General features: G+C 37.0%; 1 protein-coding gene across 2 annotated transcripts; it reads right to left on the reverse strand.

The window, feature by feature from the left end:
- Positions 1–1,136: 1,136 nt before the first annotated feature.
- Positions 1,137–16,039, reverse strand: SMU1 (transducin family protein / WD-40 repeat family protein). Of its 2 annotated transcripts, none has more exons than XM_022296791.2 (16): positions 15,878–16,039; positions 14,960–15,170; positions 14,291–14,443; positions 13,749–13,797; positions 12,751–12,834; positions 11,880–11,983; positions 7,482–7,568; positions 7,357–7,410; positions 6,796–6,891; positions 5,147–5,274; positions 4,804–4,930; positions 4,655–4,714; positions 4,425–4,532; positions 3,410–3,479; positions 2,899–2,950; positions 1,137–1,436 (listed from the first exon to the last, which is right to left on the reverse strand). In XM_022296791.2, the coding sequence occupies exons 1-15, from the start codon at positions 15,904–15,906 to the stop codon at positions 2,901–2,903; spliced, it is 1,410 nt and encodes a 469-aa protein (XP_022152483.1). In that variant the 5' UTR covers positions 15,907–16,039; the 3' UTR covers positions 1,137–1,436; positions 2,899–2,900. The 2 variants fall into 2 exon arrangements, with proteins under 2 accessions (XP_022152483.1, XP_022152482.1); XM_022296790.2 differs by having other exon boundaries at positions 3,379–3,479.
- Positions 16,040–16,592: the final 553 nt, after the last annotated feature.

Raw genomic sequence — 16,592 nt, forward strand, 5'->3', positions numbered from 1 at the left:
TTTAGACCCTATACTTCGAAAATGTTCATTTTTGTCCATATACTTTTAAAAAATTATCATTTTAGTTTCTCTTTGCAAAATTTTAACACAAATTTTAAACATAACGAAAACTCTTTAGTATAAAATAATGTTTATCTTTTAGAAAATATATTAATTTAACATTTTGAAAGCACGGAGACCAAAATGAACCAAAACAAAAAATAAGGGACAAACCTAGTAATATTTGATCGTACATTTGCCACAATAAAAATTGAATATCATGGAGTCGTATTTCGCGGAATCTATCTGTGAATTGAAGGCGCCGCCCCTTTCAATCTAAAGGGAAAAATAAATAAATAAATGAAATGTCTTGCTCTCTATAGATTTATTATGGGCAATCACTGAACAACGCCAGAAGAGATGCGTGAAAGAAACGAGATGATTTTGATTGGTACTCTCGCTAGTCGCTAGGTCTATTTACCATCAATTGGCCCCGATAAATTAAATTTAACCAGACGATACAATGCAGTAGAGCAAATCCACATTGAGGTAAAAAAAAAGTAGGAAGTGGTATAAAAGCAGCGACAGGTTTATTACCGTATTCAATGATGTATGTGCAGTGGCCGAGCAGGAAGACCAAATGCTGCTTGTTAGCAACAATATAGAAAGCGGGTAATGGGCACGGCATGGGAGAAGAGAAGAGTATCTCTAACTTATAATACTACTTGTTTCGTTGAAAACTCAAACTTGCTTTTCACTTAATACGATATACGTTCCTCGTTGCAATAGAGGAAGCAGTTTCTACGAATACATCTTAATTTGGGCAAAAACGCATACACCTGCATAAGGATAAAAGACCCGAGGCTTTTCTCTTTTGGTGACTAAGTACTTCACATAGCTTATGATCTCATCACTTACGAATATTGATTCTCATTCCAGCTCTAGATAGAGATATCGCTCAGTGATTAGCGACAATATGACAATGAAATGAAGTGTATTGTTCAGTTGTTAACCACTTCATCTAAAGGTTCTACTTCAAACTAACGCACTCATATGGGCGTAACGTGGAATACTAGAGCTTACCTTACGACGAGGCAGGAAGGAGTTCATAAAGTATTATCAGGATCCAGGCCAGCTGTCCACCATAACAGATCAAATAACCAATCTTATCTTTATACTACACAGACGGGCATGCTCAGCCATCACAAGGTTTCATACATGGATTATCGTCATTTAAAACAATGCAATCAGTTTATCGAGAAACCTATGTTGCAACTGATGGTAAGAGAATAGAATTATAACTTAAAACTAAAAAGTATTGAAGTTTTACACTTAAAATAGTAGCATAGGTAAAACTGTCAAGGCTTCCATAGTTTCATTGTGCTGTCTTCACTATAAGTAGCAACGAGATTTCTATGAGGATGATGACTCACACCAATCACGTCCTTCTCATGAACCTACCAGAAATAAATATTTAAACAAATTGTACCGTTATTTTCGTTTTCCAGCTTCATTCGAATTTAAACAAGCCAGCATCCAGTCATGCAATAGAAAATGTAAAAATCCAAACGAATAGTCAAATTACAAGCCAAGCAATGGAAAGTTCTGTTGAGACAATGTCCCATGGAAGGAGAAGTTATTTCAACAAAAACAAACAACACAGCACAAAGTGGCCTCATGAGTTTCCTATAATTATATGGAATTCAAACTTGTATCTTACAACTTCAAAGCATTCGATCACTGACTGATACTTCAATAAACTTCTTTACTGTAATTAATTTCCAGTAATCAGAGAACCATTCATATTCCGTTTCCTATAATTAAGCCAAATTGATGGATTATTTACATAGGGACTACAGTACTACACAGTAGACTTTGAATACAGGCTTTCCAACTTGGCTTAGTCCTCATTCATGTGTTCTGTGTAGAGAGGCACTGGAGAATCTACCACTAAAGTTTGGTTGAGATTCTTGCCAGTTGGAGGGTCTTAACCCCCCAAGTGTGGGTTGTTTCCTGATTCTACATAGAGAAAGATTGTTATGCCAGGCCAATCTTAATGCCTCTTATATTTCTATGGCTTATTATTTTACAGGGTATCAATGGTTGGAGCTTTTATTTGTGATTTTATTTATATTTTTGTCTTTTTTGTGGCCCTTTTATTGATATTTTATTTTTCTCTTTCTTTTCCTTCTATGGCCCTTCCTTTTTTTTTTAGTACAACATGTTGGGGAGGAGATTCGAACTCACACCCTCTTGGTTGGAGGTATATGCCAATTACAGGGTTTGAGGTATATGCCAATTACTGCTGAGCTATGCTCGTTTGGCTCTATACCCTTCTTTTATACTTTCATCTTTCTTATTTAAGTTTGATTTTCTCAATCAAAATAAAATGAAAACATAAAGACAGATAGCCTTCACAATGGAATTAATCTAATTGGGGTTCATGACTGACTAATGATCAGGCGGTTTCAAATATTTTATCAGACCAAGACAGAAAGATATATCTAAAGTATGGTAGCCTAATTATACATTAGCGAGCAACTCTGATTCCATCAGCCAACTAAAAATGTCCTATTAATAAGAAATGTGTTCTGATCTTCTCAAGTAGGCTTTTGAAGATAAAAAGTCCTTGGCAGAATTCATTTTGTTATAGTGCACAGCACACTTCTTGGTGGTGTTCAAAGTTCTAACCCAAGAAATTTTGTTTGTAATTATAGTCTCACTGTAATTATTAACGACTTGAAAGCACTTCTTTTTTTGTTTAATATTTGGGAAAGGGTAATCTCCACCCTCTACCCCTAGGCTGATCTTTTCTTTTTTTGCTATTCAATACCATGTCTCTTACAGAAAAAAAAATAAAAAGAAAAGAAAAGGAAAAAAAAAGAATCATCCAAGTATTTAGGAGTACAAAACACATACCTTCATGAGATGCTCCAGCTTACCAGACTGGACACTGAAGCAATACATATTCCTGCAGATGGTATACAAAATAAAATTAAAAATACTAAAATAAGGAATGGAGAGCATCCAAATATGTTACAGGCTTACAGCATAAGACCCTGGTAACAGATATAAAATGATTTTTTAAATAAAAAAAGGCTAATTATAGAACATATAGTTTAGAGTAACAACCAAATAACTTAGAACAATATATAGTTATACCAATTGACTGATGGCATAATACGGGGGTGGGTGAGGACAATCTACATGTGAATTTGTAAGGTGAAACAATCATAGTCCGTGAAAAGGGTACCAACTACCAAGGATTTGCAACATTGTATAAACCACCCACATATGGATTTAAGGGAAACTGCACCAAACATGACAAATAGAGGACACAATAAAGCTGGCCGGCTGGGTGATTTTATTTTTATGTATTCATAATATAAATAAACAGACCTGTCTTCACCAATGCAGTATATCCATTCACCTTTTGGTGATATGCAAGCTGCAACAAAGTCTCCTCCTTCTCTTTTACCAGATGAGAAGCTCTTTACAACCTATATATATGCAGATAGTAAAAATGATAATTATATGAGTCAGCAGAAAAGTCTAAAAGTTCATTATAAGCATCATAATAATCTGTAAGCCAGAGACTTTTTCTTCAAATTCGTCCACCTCTCCTTTTGGGTTAAGCAAACTTCCGTTTCAACCCATGTAACTAAACGTCACGTTAAAGCAATTTGGAAAAGAGACCAAAATGTGCTTCTGCTTTACAACCATGCAAGCAGATAATTCCAACATTCGTCTGCATATGGTCTCAAGAAGTTTGGTTCGAAAGGAACCAAAAGGTGTTCAAAGGAAAAAGGAGGTCTTCCCTAAATTGTTTCAACATTGCCAAGTTTAAGGTTTCACAATGGTGTGTTTTTCTAATTTATTAGCTAGCTACTCTCTCCTAGCATGATTTTGTATAAATTGGGAGGCTTTTATATGTCCTTGCTAGCTTTTGTTTTCATGGTTTATGTTTTTACCTTTTTACCTCACTCCCTCCGGAGTTTGTATCATTGAACAATTTTTGTTTCTTTTCATCAATCTACGAAAAGTTCGTATCTTGTAAAAAAAACAAAAAACACAATCCAGCAATTGCTACACCAGTTAACTTCAATGCCACCTAACTATTAGGTAATTGAGACATTTCCACACAAAGATATCAAGAGGTTAATTGATTCGTCTACCATGACAATCTGGAGAGGAACATTATTTCTGCTAGATGCAGGTAGGGATGGTGATGCAATTTGAGAGAACATTGTTCTGTAGCTCTCACCATGGTCTAATTTTGACAAGGACTTTTTGTGACTACGCTCATTCTGTGATTTTTACCAATTGGTTGACAGCCTTGTGCCATTTAAATTTTATTTATCAATAAAATAGTCTCTTATCTAAAAAATAGACAATCTAGGGAAGAAAACAATCTCACTCCCTGCTTAGAAATTAACAAAAATTACCTGCCCTTGCAATGTCATGACGTATATTGACGATGTCTTGTTACAGACAATAATATGATCTGCATTTTTGGGGAAAATATGAACCGAATTCACTGAGGCATCACCTCCCTAGGATTTATAGAAGTGAAAAGAACAATAGTGAGCAACAATAAGTTTAGGAGCAACTAAAGGAACTTGAAGTTCAAAAGAGTTAATTGCTCTCATCTATATATTAATGCACTTCCACAAACCCTTAATGGAGGTGGTGGCTTGAATGTATGCAGACAATCGGTTGTCTTCACATCCCATACCTACAAATAACAACAATTTACTGCTTCAATTGGGCCAAGTACATTGAACGGTCAATTAGTCATAGAACAGAATCAAAATAATGATCAACCTTGACCGTGCAATCACTAGATGCAGTGATGACACGTGCTCCATCATTGGTAAAGACTGCATCATTCACATATGATGAGTGGCCACGGAATTCCTTCAATAGCTTTCCAGATTTTAGGCCATGGATTCTATATCAAATATAACAGCACCAGTTACACCAGAAGAAGTCTAGAGGGCAACCAAGAATTACCTTTGGGGGAAGAAAGTAAGGATGAAGGGTGTTTTCAAAACCAAAAACCAATCATATAATAGCATCATTACCATTGATATATACCATATAATAATGCCCACTAGGACAAACATAGAAAATATACTTGTGGCAACAATCAAGTTCTTGAACCAACCTTGCTGTGGTGTCAAAAGATGTACTCAATAACTGGCTTCCATCACGAGAAAAAACAACACTTGTAACACCCTGAGAATGAGCACGTTCAAGACGTCGCAAGCATTGGCCAGTCCTTATACGCCATACCTAAAATATAACAAATATAAAAATCTAGAATGATTGAAATAATAGATCATTGTCCAAATTATAATCAATAACTTCCTAAGATATCAAAGACAATCAAAGAGTACAAATGACCCAAGTCCACCAATGTATAATTTCTTGGATTACTGCATCCCTGCCTCATTTATGAATAATATTTGCTTTTTTTAGATTAATAGAAAAGGCTTGTGTTCAGTCAACAAAGGACCAAAGAGAAACACCATAGGATTTTAGCTATGCCTTTAAAAAGCTGCAAGACAAGAAGGATCATCAAGATTCAAACTATTAAATATTATTCTTAACCGCCCATGACATTGCAGATCCATGTCTTTTCTTTTTTTTTTGGATAAGAAACTTGTATAAACTAACAAAACAAGCAAAAAACAACCTAAGGGCTGGGGTAGAGAGAACCCCACCCAAGAGACTAAGCAAAGGCTTTCCAATTGTTCATAAACATGGAAGGAAAGATTGTACTTACAAAAGAATTTTCTACAATTGATGCTCCAAGAATAATCTTCACATGGAGTAATCTACACTTTCTTGGCTCTTACACGGAGTAAAATGTCTCCATATTTCTGTAACTATACTCTCTCTTCTCTCATAGTCCATTGGGAGAGTTTTTTGTAATTTATTTGGATAGGGGCATCTCCCCCACATTATTTTGTAATTTCGATCTCATTAATGAAATCTTCACATCTCCAGCAGTATTTCAAAATCAAGATTGATGGCAAAGAACAATGCTTTGATACCACATTTATATTTTGGCAATGAGTAATTTTTCACCTCTGATTGCCTTCTCCTTTACCAACGAATCTACACATAGAGGTCCTCGTCCTTGGGCTAGTCTATTGGGTGGTGAATCATTGATAATAATCCTAACTTGGTTGAATCTCTTCCTCTTGAACTTGTTGATAATGATAGATTCCCTTCTATTTTGATCATTTTTGTTTTTCCAATTTTCATCTTCCATCTCAATTACTTTTTAATAAGAAACCGAACTTTTCACTGAATTTGAGACAAATGAAAACAATTGACCGCTGTGAATGTTCAAGACGTCGCAAGTTTTTGATCGATTTTTTATGCTATAGTTTATTTGGTCATTTCTCGGCGTAAATGTTCCCCTATTTTTCACCATTATAGCTTTTCTTCTCTTTAGAGAATAAATAGCCAATTACATACTATATGTAAAGTAGACAAGTATTATATTATGCTCCTGTAGCGTCAGACCTATGACTGAAAACTGTGTTAGAATTTTACCTCCAAATCCCTTGAGAATATAATATAAAGCATGACAAAGCAGACAAAGCCGCTGAAATTTCACAGGAAAACTCAGCCTAATAAACGTGTAAAGTTATACAGAGAATTATTTATTCCAACAGTACGTTTAAATAACAATAAGGATAGAAAAATGATAAGTGAAAACAAACAAGCACAGAAGTGATTATAGACTGAAATCCTACTAGAAGCATGATCGTAAAAGTGATTGAAGAAGATGAAAGAGCTCACTTTGATCTTCCCATCTTGTGACCCAGAAGCAAGCATCTCTGAGTCTCTGCTAAAATCAACACAAAGGACCGGATCATCATGCATCATAAAAGTTTCCTGTGAAACCACTTGCATATTAAAATATGAAACCAAGAACGGAAATTTGAACAGGTGACAATTCACATCGCCATATTTACAAATATAGCAACATGATTATGATTTTGCAAATATAAAAAATTTATTTATATCGGTCTATTAGTGGTAGACTATATCACTGCTAGACTATATCAGTAAAAATGTCTATCGATCGATATGTCTAACTTATAGATGTCTATCACGGCTTATATATGTTTCAAAACTATTTTAGTCTTTTTCATGGGTGATTTTGGATTGGTTTTCTTTATTTTTTTTTTATATAATTTGCATGTTGTTGCTATATTTGCAAGGACTTGTTTTGCCATATATGCAAGCACCCCATATAAAAGTTGCATGTAGGTCATACTTTTCAGACCATAACTCAATGGATTGACATATGGAAAGTATATGATGATGTAACAAAGGTCAGTAAGCAAGCATACTCACATCAGCCTGGTACTGAAGATCCTTCTTGAGTTTCCCACTAATGTAGTCCCAGACCTGTATGTAAATAAAGTTAAAGAAGCTTCGTAGACAACTCTCTAACATCCCAACAACTAATAAGGCTATACCTCAATGAATCCATCCACAGAGCAAGAAACGAGAAACTGCCCATCTGGTGAGAACCGAGCACATTCTGCATGACTTTTTGTACCAAACTGCATAATAATTCAACTGAACTATGACTTAATGGAACGAGAAAGCTAATAGAATACCTAATCAATACAAAGATATTACATAAAGGAACATATTAAAACTCCTTAAGAAGACAGATTTAAAAATAATTGACCCTAGTCGAGTAGTAAGAAAGAAAACTGGGAAAAAAACAATTCAAATATCTATCCATTCCTCTTGCTTGTTCCTAAATTTTACCGACAAGTTCAGAAGTCCCAATCTACGAAAAGTTGACTCTCTCTTCTTATTCATTTCACTTATGCAAGAACAAATAGAGCACGAGACCACAAGTTAGTGTTGTGTGGACTCGACTCTCGAGGGAGTTATTAGAAATTACGTATGCTGTGTTAGGGAGTTATACGTCTAGGTAGCATTTGAATAAAGGAGTTGTGATATTTGGTAGTTATCTACCAGTTATATCTTAATAGTTAATTGTGTGGAAATTTTCTCTTTAAATGTTTTCTTCATATCTGTGAGTGCCCATGCGTCCATACTTCGACTAATCTCACAAGACAACTATTTGAACCTACAACATTAGGCTACCAAAGAAACTCGTAAGATTTTATATCCTAGATAGGTGACCACCATGGTCTGAACCCAGTCTCTCTAAGCTCATCTATTTTTTACCGACCCCAATAACTACTAGACCAACCCATGGTGGTTTTATCTTTAAATGCTTATGATAAATAAACTTAAGTTTCTACCAATTGCATGTCATTGACCTTACTAAGTCTCATCTAGAAAACGATGTTAGACCCCCAATCACGAAGACTTATTCTAGAAGGGGCAATAGAGGAATTGTACTTAGGGAGGGGAATAATTAGAGGGAACAATTGTAACGGTTTGGAGAGAGAAAGTGGGCATGGGCCAGAGAGAATAAAAGTGGGAGGTTAGAGGTTGATATAGTTCCTTAGAAGGTAGGAGGGAAGAGTCTTGTCTTTTGGTGTAAGGAAGGTAGTAGGGAGAGTTGCCCACCCTCTCGATTTGGTGGGGTGCTTCTGTGTTCGCCTACGGGCTTAATTCAGTTAATTCCAAGAAGCTTGTGAGGGGATACCACATATTGGTATCAGAGCAAGTCGAAATCGGGAATTAAGAGTGAAGATGACGGTCAAAGAATTGGAGACGCGCTGCGATGCTACGGAGAAGGAGATTACAGACAACAAAGGAGCGATCACCACCTTGTGTGGAAAATTAGAGGAACAGAGGGCAATGAGCGAATGAAGCCAACTTATGCTAGAAGGCTTTATGTCGGAGATCATCGTCTGTAAATCCCCATCGATTTCGCAATTGGGCGAATCATCGGCGCTGAAGAATAAGCAATCAGAAGAATCGTCCCGGATAATCCAGATTAATGAGCAGGGATATGACCGAAACAAGTTCAAAAAAGTCGAGATGTCGATCTTTCAAGGTAAGGACCCTGACTCTTGGCTATTTCGTGCGGAACGCTACTTTGAAATCCATAAGCTCACGAATGAAGAGAAATTAATCGTTTCAGTGATTAGCTTTGACGGAGTTGCCCTGGCCTGGTACCGGTATCATGAGAACAGGGATCGGTTTACAGATTGGGAGAACTTGAAAACGAGACTGCTCGATCGATTTCGAAAGGCGAAAGAGGGTTGCCAATGTGCCAGGCTATTAGCGATCAGACAAGAAGGTAATGTCGCAGAGTATCAGGAAAATTTCGAAGCACTGTCAGCTCCCCTACCTCAACTCCCTAATGAGGTGCTAGAGAGTGCCTTCTTAAATGGGCTGGACCCGGTAATACGGGCAGAAGTATTAGCTACAGAGCCTAAAGGATTGGACTAGAGAATGGGCCAACTGGTGGAGTACATCGCCACCGCGATACAGGAAGCTGCAGAGGGTACGGGAACGATGGATCGAAACGTCAAAGGAAGTGCGATGGGAGGAAAAATGGCGTTGAAAGTTCCGGAGACAACTCCGACCCGCACCGTCACCTCGGCCAGTAAACCAGGGACTGCAACGACGACTGCTATGGCACCAACTGCACGAAGGGAAGCTCCAGTGAAACGATTGACTTCATATCGAAAACGTCGTGAGAAGGGCCTTTGCTTCAGGTGTGATGAGAAGTATACAGTGGGGCATCGATGTAAGAATCAACAGCTCCGAGTCTTTATGGTCCACGATGATGAACTACTGATGTTGGAGGGTGAGGAACGAGTTGAAGAAATCGGTGAGTCATCAGAGGAAGCTGGGAAGGCAGTCATGTGTCGTCTCAATACGGTTGTTGGTCTGAGTACGCCAGGGATGATCAAAATCAAAGGCGGGCTGCGAGGAAAGGAAGTGGTGGTCCTCCTCGACTGCGGAGCCACTCACAATTTCATAGCTCAGAAATTGGTTGAAGAACTACGAATCCCTCGATCAGACGTATAACTACGGCATCATAGCAGGGACAAGGGCGATTGTAAAAGGGAAAGGGATATATTGTGGAGTAGTGCTGGAGTTGCCAGAAGTATCGGTGGTAGAAGACTTCTTACTGATTGAGCTTAATGACTTGGATGTCATCCTAGGGATGAAATGGTTGCAGGCGATGGGCAAAATGAAGCAGATTGGCCGACTTTAACTTTGACCTTCACAAGAGGAGACAAGCGGATAATCCTAAAGGGGGATCCTCAACTGACTCGCATAGAAGTATCCCTGCAAAGGATGGCGCGTGCGTGGGAACCTTCTGATCAAGGCTATCTAGTGGAGCTACGAGTTCTGTCGACACGGGAAGAAGTGCAAGAGAATGATCTAAGAATGGATCGAGGATATATGGTCCCTGTCATGGAAGATCTACTCGAGGAGTTCAAAGATGTTTTCCAGAGCTCTAATAGTCTTCCCCCTGCTCGATCTATTGACCACAGAATTCAACTGAAAGAGGGAGAATCCCCGGTCAATGTGAGGCCGTATCGATATGCTCCAGTGCAGAAGGCCGAAATTGAGAGCATGATCGCTGAGATGATCCAAAAAGGGATAATACGTCCAAGCGTTAGTCCTTATTCAAGCTCGGACATTCTTGTCAAAAAGAAAAATGGAAGTTGGAGATTTTGTGTGGATTATAGAGCTTTAAATCAGGCCACCATTCCCAACAAGTTCCATATTCCTGTTATTGAAGAATTAGTGGACGAGCTGCACGGGTCGAGTATTTTCTCAAAGATCGACCTCAAGTCGGGCTATCATCAAATACAAATGGCGTCGGAGGATGTTCCTAAGACCGCCTTTCGCACTCATGAAGGACATTACGAGTTCCTTGTCATGCCATTTGGGTTGACAAATGCACCGGCGACCTTCCAATCCTTGATGAATCATATCTTCAGACCTTATCTACGTAAGTTTATTTTGGTCTTCTTTGATGATATCTTGGTGTACAGCCCCAATTTAGACTCTTACGTTACTCACTTGACTGTGGTTTTCAATGTCCTGCGAGATAACTCTTTATGTGCTAACTACAAGAAGTGCCACTTTGCCCGATCCAAGATAGAGTATCTTGGGCACTGGATATCAACGGATGGGGTGGAAGCTGACCAAGGGAAGATTCAGGCTATTATGGTGAATTATGGTGTGCTGGCCGCTCCCCTCACTCAACTATTAAGGAAAGATGCCTTCGAATGGTCAGAGCAAGCAACAATAGCCTTCAAGGGACTTAAACGAGCTATATGCTCTTTACCTGTGCTTGCTCTACCCGATTTCAACCTGCCTTTCATAGTGGAAACGGATGCCTCCGAAACAGGTTTTGGCGCGGTGCTGATGCAGGAACAACGCCCCATAGCTTACTTCAGTCACATCCTGTCCAGACAAAATCAAGCCAAGTCGGTCTATGAGAGAGAGCTCATGGCAGTGATGCAGCATTTTATCGTCCGAACAGATGAACAAGCCCTGAAGTTTCTATTAGAGCAGAGAATTGTGCAGCCAGAATACCAAAGATGGGTGTCGAAGTTGCTCGGCTACGATTTTGAAATCCAATACAAACCAGGTAGTGAAAACCGAGTTGCGAATGCTCTATCCCGCATGGCTCCGGGTCCTTATTTAGTTGTGTTGACCGCCCCTACTCTGTTGGATGTGGAATTAATCAAAAAGGAGGTGAGGGAAGACGGATATCTTGCCAAAATCATAGCTGATCTCAGTGATGATTTGAACAGCCATCCCAAATATTGGACTCGGACAAATTCCAACGAGAGTTTACCACATAAAACTACTTTTTTTTATAAGACTACTTCTCTTTAATAAAAAGAATAAATAGATATAAAAATCATGCAAGGTGGAACACCCCATCAAGCATTATTGACTCTTCCCACCTTTATTGTGTGAGAAAGTGTTGTTGGATAAACATCCTCCACGTCTTGTTTCATAGCCGCAGTTCCACGAAATAAGTCAAATTGCGTTCCCGGTGGAAGTAGCCCTGAAGGAACAATAACATCTTCTAGATAAATCACTAATCATAGTAATACTTCATTGTAGTAACCAAAAGAAAACGTTTAATAAACTAACTTACCAGTTGTCCTCTAAAATTAGTTTTCCTTATTTTTTAGAAAACGGAGTGATACATTCGTTCTCCTCTAAGTATGATTCACATTAAGGGAAAAAGAAATATTTAATTACTCATAATATCCACAATATGTACTCCAATATTAGTGATCATGCATCAATGTCAATATTTAAATTTGATATCATTTTGACGATAAATAATTCAAATGGGGGGAGGAGGAGAACATCTCCATATATTCTTCTATAATAAATTTTATTTATTGGGTAAGGTGAGGTTTCACTTCCACGACACCAAAATAGCGAGACATTTTTTCCATCTTTCCATGGAACCTAGCAGAAGAATGTCTCCATGTAATATTCTATCATATTTTTCATCTTTTTGGGTAAGCTGAAGTTCTTATTTGTAATATATATATATATGAGAAATGTCAATATATATTAACAAAAGGCCAGAGAACCTCGCCCAATAGAGAACTAGACCATCAAAGCCTTCCAATCATTTATAAATATGAGTAGATCATAATTACAAGGGTAAGTTGAGGATTCAAAATTACACAACACAAAAATAGCGAGACTTTTTCCCATATTTTCATGCAACCTTTTTTATGGAGAAACTGAGCTTTCATGGAACCTAGCAAGATGATTATTAATATATAATATAATGCAACTTCAAAGAATCACCTTGATGCTGTTGCCATTTTAGAGCCTGACCAATTAGAGCCATTAACCGAGAAGGCGCTACCACAGTAACTTCAGCTGCAAGGGCTGTAAATGCAAATAGGAATGTAACCAACATGCAATCAGCAATAGTGACACAAATACATACGTAAAAGCCACCTAAAATAACATAAAAACTCAAGAAACATACAACAATCTGAAATAGATAAATATGTCCAAATTTTACCCATTTTTCCTGATATAAAATATGGAACCTGTTCCTTAGATCTTCTCAAGTCTTAAAAATGAAACTTTGATTGAGTCCTTGATGAAAAACCTATCCTAGAGAAAAAGATAAAAAGGTTATGAAAAGCTAGCATCTCTAAATCTCATAAAAGAACGACTGGCACAGTATTACTAGAAAATACCATAGACCAGAAGAGGAAAACCCCAATTAGTCTTGCCAAGAAGCCCCACAATAGGTTAAAATATTAATAAAGGTATTCTGTAAGCTCCTTCTGCACCAAAAAATAAAAGGGATGCTGAAGAAGTGACATTTCCTCCATACTCATACATTGACCATTGTCCATTAAAAACTATTTTTCCTTTATAATACCATTAGACATTGTCGCCATTCTTACCATTCTTATATTCTTTAAAGAGATGCAGTAAAGTTTTAGTTTTAGTGGTTCCAATTCAACTTCTTTATAATTTAACAGTTTCTAAATGATTTTATTAAGAAAAATCAATGGTTCTCTGTATTTAAATGTGGAGGAAAATGGCTGTTAATATTTGATTGCGTACAAAGATCTAATATTATTCATGTGTGTCATCAAAATTTACTTCTCCAAATAGTTGCGTGATATATTTAGAACTCAAGGACACAGTTGTACAACCTATAGAACATATCCAGTTCAATCGCCCAAATAATTATGTGATTAAACTATTTGAATTCTCAAGAACGATAAAAAGTTAAGGAGACCCAAAAGATGAAGAAATTAAATATAGGTGAAGTTGAAAACCTTGGGCAATTTGTGCTCGTCGTTTCTCTTTTGTTGAATCTTGATAAGCCTGTCATAATGACTCATTAAAAGTCTTAAGAATAACATGGACCATGTCATTTATATAAATAATATAAGTAAAGTCTACAGCCTCTAACTCTCTAAGCACCCTTTAGTAAATAGAAACATGTTTCCAGGATTGACATATTGAAAACATACCACCCAAGGTGCAGCAAAAGGAAACGCTCAAAATAGCATTTTGCACATTTGAGCAAACCCATGCAAAATATATTTGCATAAGTTATGTTAGCATGGACTCACTATTCTGGGGGGTGTCAATTTCAAACATAGTGGTTATAGATACACAACATGTAAAATAGAGAATAGAACTCCAGATTCAATTAACCCAAGAGACCAACGACCACGAGCTAAAGAGTGAGGAAGCTTTTGATAATTGGGTATCATCTACAACCAAATTAAAATAACACAGCAACCAATAAATAAGCTAACAACCCAATTTAGAAAAAGTCAATTCAATTAATTAATCAATTCCTAAATCTTACCTCATTCGGATCAAAGTACGTTCTGACTAAAAGATGCTCAAGTCGCAAGTATCTTTCAGGTTGTTCCTGCTTCATGACGCCCATCACTTGAGTCTGCCTCAGAATAGCACGGGCAGTATCCAATTCACGAAGCTCAATCATTTCTAATACAATCTGGAAGAGAAATACAAGGAGGTTACAAAAATTATAAAGATATACCCCAAATAATCTTACATCAAACCTTACAAAAACCTCTCCCAAAAAAAAATAATCAATAAAATGAAGATAAATCTTAATCATGTCTACAAGAAAACCTAATAACGTTGAAGTAGATGATTTCATCCCAACCTCGAGTAAACTTACATATTCCAATTGCTGCTACAGAGTCCTCTTTCTACAAATTTTGAGTTCATACATTCTCCAGAATCCCATATTAAACTATAATGTCGCCACTAAGCCATTTGTCAACTCTTCCATCTACCTTCTCAACCCAGTACACGCTTAACGATAATTAAATTTATCCATACAGGGAAATCTTTCTCGAGGTATTTTGTCAAGTAAAAATTTTATTTCAGCGGTGATGTACAAAATTTGTCATAAAACCCAAAATATTAGCTTGATTTAACAGATTTTGAGGAATGAAACAATAGATGCAAGATTTTAATAACTGTACAGTTCATTTTACTCTACCTGTTCATATAAATCCTCTAACTTATTTCTAGGCAGCTTAAGTTGAGACACTTGAGGCAATATTGCATCCCACCGTCCAGAGTTGATATCAGCAACAAAAGTTTCAATGCTGTCTACGGTATTCAAAGAAACCTGACACTCATTCTGTAACGTCTGGAATGTTTGGTGCAATGAATTTTCTTTACAAAACTGAAGCACGATCTTGATGACGCTGAAAGGAAATCATATCAGAACTTTTTGCTCTTACGAGAAGAGGATAAAAACGATTCATGAGATGCAATCGCACCTTAAAAATAAACTACGTATCTACAGTAGATAACGAGAGGGAGGTAATAAGACAGCGTTATAGTAAATAATCGAGATCAGGATAGAATATACGACTTACAGCTTAGAGATAGCACCGTTACCGTGAGTTGGGTAAATGTAACCTTTACATAACTAATGATCAGGAGGAATGCAGTAACAGTAAATAAAATAAAATAATAAACGTTTGCATATTGATTAGCAAGCAATGAAAGCAACTGAAAAACATGTAGATGTAAAACAACAGTGTAGAAGTCATTCTTATTTCCAAAGGAAGAATGCCAAATTTAAACTTCATTGTTATTTTTCAACTCTTAAGACCTAAACTGGATAAAGAGAGCAGCTATAAGTGAGAGCAAATGAAGAACCACAGAAAAACTTATGAAGTTTGGAATGGAAAAATATGAAAATGGGTACTAGAATGCACTGGACGCAGTACGAAAACCCAAAAAAAGAATAATCGAAATAGATAAATGAATATAAAATGTAGCAAGCTCAGAAGTGGCACGTAAAGATAGTTGCTGATCCCACTTCTATCGTCGAAATGTCATGGTAACCAAATATAAAGCAATTTAACTGATAAAATAACGAAGGGAGGAAGGAAAAAAGACATACTCCCTAGCTTCGATTTCGAGTGTAGACATTCTGGAGTGTAAAATTCGAACAGAGGAAGGCGAGGGGGGAACTGGACTACGAGCGAACGAATTAGGGCTTCTTTTTCCCTTTTTTTTCCTTTTTTGCCGGGAATAATCTATCAAATAACGGCTTCGAAACCGAAACTGGGGCGCGTTTGTCTACTAGAGCTTTCTACTCTAGTGATCGAGAAGACGAATGCGGTCCCGGCCCATAATCGACCCACCAAACGCTTCTATGGGCCGAGACTCTTATCCAACTTACTCATACTTGTTCAGGGGCTTATCGAGCTACGGACCAAAGACCGTTGCAAACCCTTCTTTTCCTTTTTTTTTTTTTTTTTACAACATGTGGGGGGAATTCGAACTCACACCATCTTTGACGTACATGTCAATTACCGCTGAGCTATGTTCGCTTTAATCCATTGCAAATCCTTCTTTCTTTTTTAAGTCTTATCTATTTCATTATCCAAACTATTTGTACGTTAATATTTTCATATTTATCCTTTTCTCAGCGAATATAGCTCAAATAAGTTTTTAATTTATATTGTTGTAAATTTTTTATTTAATCGTTGTAAATTTTTACAGGAGGATTAAGATTGTTTTGTGCCAAAAATATTAAAAAAAAAATAATACAACAAATGTAGGTGGGTATTTGAACTTTCGACCTCGATAAAATGGGAGTAATATATCTTATA

Source organism: Momordica charantia (genome assembly GCF_013281855.1).
Source record: "Momordica charantia cultivar OHB3-1 chromosome 4 unlocalized genomic scaffold, Mcharantia_2.0 BLBB01000004.1, whole genome shotgun sequence".
Classification (NCBI taxonomy): Eukaryota; Viridiplantae; Streptophyta; class Magnoliopsida; order Cucurbitales; family Cucurbitaceae; genus Momordica; species Momordica charantia.